This window comes from Trachymyrmex septentrionalis, unplaced genomic scaffold, assembly GCF_001594115.1.
Source record: "Trachymyrmex septentrionalis isolate Tsep2-gDNA-1 unplaced genomic scaffold, Tsep1.0 scaffold20, whole genome shotgun sequence".
Lineage (NCBI taxonomy): Eukaryota > Metazoa > Arthropoda > Insecta > Hymenoptera > Formicidae > Trachymyrmex > Trachymyrmex septentrionalis.
The window spans coordinates 6,878,482-6,884,249 of record NW_017305180.1 but is presented as its reverse complement, the minus strand read 5'-3'; the positions used below and the strand labels follow the sequence as shown (position 1 = coordinate 6,884,249).

Below are 5,768 nucleotides of genomic sequence, written 5' to 3'. Positions count from 1 at the left end.
GAGAGAGAGAGAGAGAGAGAGAGAGAGAGAGAGAAATAAAATTTTATACATATTTTCATATTTTCTTTCTCACTCTTTTTCTGTTACTTTTAAAGTATATTTCTAAATTAGCAGATAAGATAATGTCAATTTTACTGAATCAAAATTACTAGAATGCAAATTAAGCTAAGAGAAACAAATTGTTAGGCTTAATTCCATTAAGGATAATTCAATAATGTTTTCACAGCACGTAATAAACACAGAAAGTTTATCTATAAATTAACGTTAATCTGATAAATAAAGCAGAACGAAGAAAGTGAGGAATAAACAAACAGAAAAAGAGAGTACACGGGAAGAAATGATGGGGAGATCTCGTTTGCCTATAAACCGATTGCCTACAATATTATTTGCTTACATCACTTTTGCCGACAGTTCGTTTGTACACAAAAATTATTGCCTACAGTTCGATTGTCTACATACTTGTAGGCAATAATTTTTATTTGTGAGCAAAAATGCATGTAGACAATAGAGCTGTAGGCATTAATACATGTAGGCAAAAGTAACTCCGTTTCTAAAATTTTTATTTGTGCGCAAAAGTGCATGTAGACAAACGATACTGTAGGCAATCAATTTGTAGGCAAAAGCAACCATCTCAGAAATGATATTGTATTGTTAGCATTATTTTTAATTAAAAATAATCTTGTTAATTTTATAATAGCATTAATAAAACAAATAACATTTTATTAAAACAAAAGCATAACGTTTCATTAAGGGTCACCATACATAAAATAAAGCTGGGCAATCATAGGATAAGGCCACTGGACCAATAAACATCTTATGTAAATCGATATGATGTTTTTATGTCGATTGATTTGACACTTAAATAAGATATGTCGTTAACAGAATCAAAGCAAGTAAATTTTATTTAGAAGTGTGTTTTCTAAATAAAATGAAGAGTAATCAAGATAATTATCAAAATAAAATAAATATTAGAATTATTTTAATTGACGCGTATAAATCGACATAGACAAAGCATACTGAAATCTCGAATGACGCAAGTATTTCAGTTATCATGATTGATTTCAAGAAATTTGTTTTCACTCTGCAACAGGTCCATAATATCGCAAATATTTTTACTTGTTGCACTGTCCTTTTTATAATCACAATTATAATTGTCATCTTGCGTACAAGATTTTAAAATAAACTTTAAGATTTAAGTTACTTTTTCGCAATTTAAAAATCAATGGTATTTTACTTTTTTTACACAACAATCGGAAAACGATGAATATATATAATTATAATTTATAATTGATACGCTTTTAAATTTTTATAAAAAACTACAAAATGCAAAAGTTGATTAGATTTACAAAATTGAATATCGACTTGCGGCTTAAAATTCAATCATAAAGGACTAATATTATATTACTTTTCAATATTACAAAGTTAATTTACATATATTTTTCAAACTAAACGAAAAGGATTTTTCAATATTCTGTAGTAATCATTGTTGAAGAATACATGCATTGAATTGAAAAATATACCTGGTACAAATCGAAATAACTTGAATAAGCTATGAATGCGAATCGTTAGTAGATTCCTGAACCAACAAATTTTCAGCACGAAAAAGCACAACTTCGTATTCTTTTCGAAATTGTGTTAGTCTACGGTAACGCGGATTAAGATGAATAAAAGATGAAAGCTATCAGAAAACTAAAAAAAAATTCCTTCTAAAAAAATATGAAAAACTATTTCAAGGAAAACATTTTAGCTATCTATAAGTCATTATCTTTTACGATGACTAATCCGTATAAATTTTTAAAACAGTGAAACAAGACAGAAAGATTACAGAAGAACTGATAAAACAACAGCTTTTTATTACATGTGAGAATAGATTAGAATTTCAAATTTTTCAGAAAAAATATTTGTTATTTAATACTCTCAAGTAATTATTAGCGGATTACGAAAAATAAGATCCGCTAAACATGTTTGTTAATATATCAAATATGTACATTAATATTATTGTAATATATTAATGTGAAAAAAATAATCATAAGAAAAAGATCGTTTTATAATTCACTATCTATTTACGTAAATATTATTTATTTATTTGATCTATTCAGGCACAAATCTTTTATTCCATAGCATAGAATTACAGAAGAATGCATTCCAAAATAATGAAGCAATTCTTATTCGATAGGGTTTCCAAGGACCGTAAATGTGAAGAGCAAAAAAGTATTGAATAGATCGAGGGACAAATATATTTACAGGTTACAATTGATATTATTTTATTTTAAAATTAATAAAGTTAACAAATGTGATTGTAACTTTTAAAAATTTAAACAGATAAATCTCCTTATTTCTTCTCTATCGATACCAAACCTCTCTCCCGCTATCATAGACATATGCTGTTTGATTTGCAATATTTGTCGCGATATTTCAGTGTCACACGACAATAAACACAGGATTTACTATTAACGACGAACTATTCACGCGAGATTTTAAGGTTGTAGATTACATCTTAAAATATTATCAAAAATATAAAATTTTTTTAGATTGTTTCATTATTACGTCTAAATATCTGTATAAAATTTGAACACTTCCCTTATTCCCTTATTTAAAAATTAAAAAGTTTTTATTTTTTTTTTGTTAATCTTATTTTTATTTTATTTTTTTTTTATTAATCTTGGTTCTTATTATATAAAATCGTGTTTCATAATACTTATAAATTACTTATATACTTTATAAATTTAATAATATAATAAGTAATATAATAAATACTAATAATATACTTTATAAATTTAATAAAGAAGTAAAAAAATTAAACTTACTGATCCACAATAATAAATATTTATGCAAAAGTTTGTTTGGATTCATTTATTCTTTTAAAAGTTATTGACCTAAAACTGCAAAAAAATTATGCTGCATAAAACCATTATGAGTTAAATTATTTGCTGTTTTGTTTTTTATAATTGATTTCAGAATATATTTGCGAACTAATATCATCAAAAATTTTTGAATAATATTAGTTGATATTAACTTATTTTGGTTGATTTTGACTACTTTCAACAGAAAAAGCAGTTTTGTAAGAATTTTTTAAATGTATAATTAGTTCATACATTTAGATCCTATGAGGAACCAAGACCAATTATATGTATCAAAAAATTTTACAATACTTGCAAAGATGTTTTTTTGCTAAAAACAGCCAAAACGACCTTAAACTTACGTCAGCAATGCGCCATTTGGGACAATTCAAAATTTGGTATTCGTATGAGATTTGCAAATAGTGTGAATAGACATATTCATCGAATTCGCAATTGTCGTTTACCATTCATGCCAATTCGGTAGCGACGTGACTTATTTTGGCAAAATTAAAAAACCATTGTGTTATCATGAATCGCGCAGTTTGACGCAAGCTTTACTGTATTAACACCGCATCACTTGGTGATTTCATTAGGGGAATTTACTCGCCTTTTAATCAGACACTCCACGATGTCCTTCGCACGACATGCGCGTTTTATGTGATTGCACACAAAAGAAATTAAGGAAATCAGATATATCTAAACAAATGTATATCACCAAAAATAACTCCATTTATGAAATGAAGTAAATGTTTTCAAAAAGCTTTCTATTTTAATTTTAATATGTGCATTATAGAATTAAATTATATCGATTTGTCGAATTTTTAATGGAAAGAAATAATCACAAACAAAAACCTTGGACGAAGTATCGTTTAAGATGAAGACATAACAAATAAGAAATAAAGGCCTTACAAAGCTCCTGATCAAGCTGAATTTTTAGTACTTAAATAATTCGGTGTGAATTTACATATTATTTATTAAATTCTGGAAAATCTTGGAAATTTCTTTATCTTATTACACGTTGTATAGTACGATAACTTATTATGATTAATTCATTTAATATAGTAATTTATATTATATAGTATGATCATTTTAATGCGAATTACAAAATTACAGAATAAGTGCATCCATTATTTCAAAATTTCAACCGAGTAAAATCTTGGAAGTTTACTTATTGCATGTTATGTAGATAATAATACTGTATGTTTGTTTGATATACGTAACTATTTATGATAGTTTGCATCCCGTATCTTATACATACAATATTATCATCACTATGACCTTGTGATAAAATCTTACTTATAATTTTATTTAAAATAATAGAAAGGTTTAAAATATTATTTAAAATACTTTGTGACCTTTTAAACGACTTTTTAAATATCTTTCGGATATTTTTTACATTGGTTATCTTGGAATCTTGTGACATTTGATCTTGATTTTTCTTCATCATAAAGATTTGTTTGATATTGTTATAGATTAAAAATCGTATTGGAGATATTAAGTGTGAAACTAACTGTATTGAAGATATTAAATATAAAATGGAATTGATTTCTAAATAAGATAAATATTTAAATTTAAAAAAAAAATTAAAGAAATATAGTGTTTTTTATAACATGGATTGAAGTATCTACGGGTAAAGTATCCTTACTTGCCGCCGTATTGGGTTTTAACTACAGAAGAAATTATAAAACTTCTATATACAATATTTTACAAATTTTTACTTTAAATATTTTATATACTATTATTATTAACAGTGTATATATGCATATAATAAATTATGTAATTAATCATCTTTCAAATATATTATAAAACAATCGCGCGTGCAAAACTAGCGAATGAAAATCATTAGTACAAAGTAAATAACTCCAGACTAGTTTCTTCCAATTAAATTTCAATCATTTTTCGTTTATGCATGTTATTTCTCTTTGGAGAGAAATGTCATTTTTTACTCGTGGCGCGCAGAGAGAGAGAGAGAGAGAGAGAGAGAGAGAGAGAGAAAGTCATACGCGCCTCGCGTATGAGCGCGGGTGAAAGTATTTAAAGGTCTTACCTTCTACGGTCGTGAGCTCCGAGGGATTCGGTAGACCCAGGGCCGGCTGATCGAGGATAATCCAAGAGAAGACCAAGACGACGCAGAGCAGCCGCACAGCGGTGGTACTGCACCAGGGGTTGGTCCCCGACGTCGGGTACGTCGGTGACGGGCAGGTTATCGCGGCGACGCTCATCTCTACGACTGCTGGCCCCCCCGCGGGTCCACGCGGCACACCTGCGGCCTATGCACGGCACGCACGCACGCACCCGTACGTCGCGATACCTGCACGCCCACGCAGGTCAACCCTGCCTGGCCTACTTCCGGTATCACATCTCCGGCCGATCGCGGAGGTGCGCGCGATCGATGACGCGCATAGTCGCCACCGCGGAACTCGACGCCGTAGCTTCCTTCCTCTTATGTCTCTATCTCTCTCTTCCTTCCGTCCGCGTGGATCCCCCCCGCGCCCTTAGCGATCTAGCGGTCCTCGTCGTCGTCGTTCAAAGCGTCACGCCGCCGCGTCTGGCGAGTGGCGCATCCAGACTCTCTCGCTTGATCGCGAATGATTGGCGCGTGCGATTCCAAATCGAACGACGGAGGCGCAGTCCGGACGAAAGCGAGATGGTGGGACCGACGATCGTGCGCTCGCGCCGTCGCGTCGCGTCGCGTCGTGTCGTCGTGTACGTATACTGTGTACGTATACTTGTGCCGTAGCGTACCGTAGCGGGAACCGGAAAGACACGGGCACCAAGCAACGACCGGCCTGACTCACCCCAACGCGAGGGTCGTCGCGACGCCAAGGCGCCGACGTTCTGCGCAATACGGCCGAGCCACGTTTCCACCCCCTTGACCACCGTCAAGTGTAGCGCGGTGTGATGTGGTATGGTGTGTGTTGTGGTGGC

The 5,768-nt window shown here is 32.0% G+C and overlaps 1 protein-coding gene across 4 annotated transcripts in view; it reads right to left on the bottom strand.

The window, feature by feature from the left end:
• Nucleotides 1-5,638, bottom strand: part of LOC108747789 — a 36,010-nt gene extending 30,372 nt beyond the window's left edge. For all 4 annotated transcript variants that reach the window (XM_018485562.1, XM_018485563.1, XM_018485566.1 and 1 more), the window contains exon 1: nucleotides 4,888-5,638. In XM_018485562.1, coding sequence (XP_018341064.1) covers nucleotides 4,888-5,062 — 175 coding nt within the window. In that variant the 5' untranslated portion in view covers nucleotides 5,063-5,638. The remainder of the gene's footprint in view (nucleotides 1-4,887) is intronic.
• Between the last annotated feature and the right edge of the window lie 130 nt (nucleotides 5,639-5,768).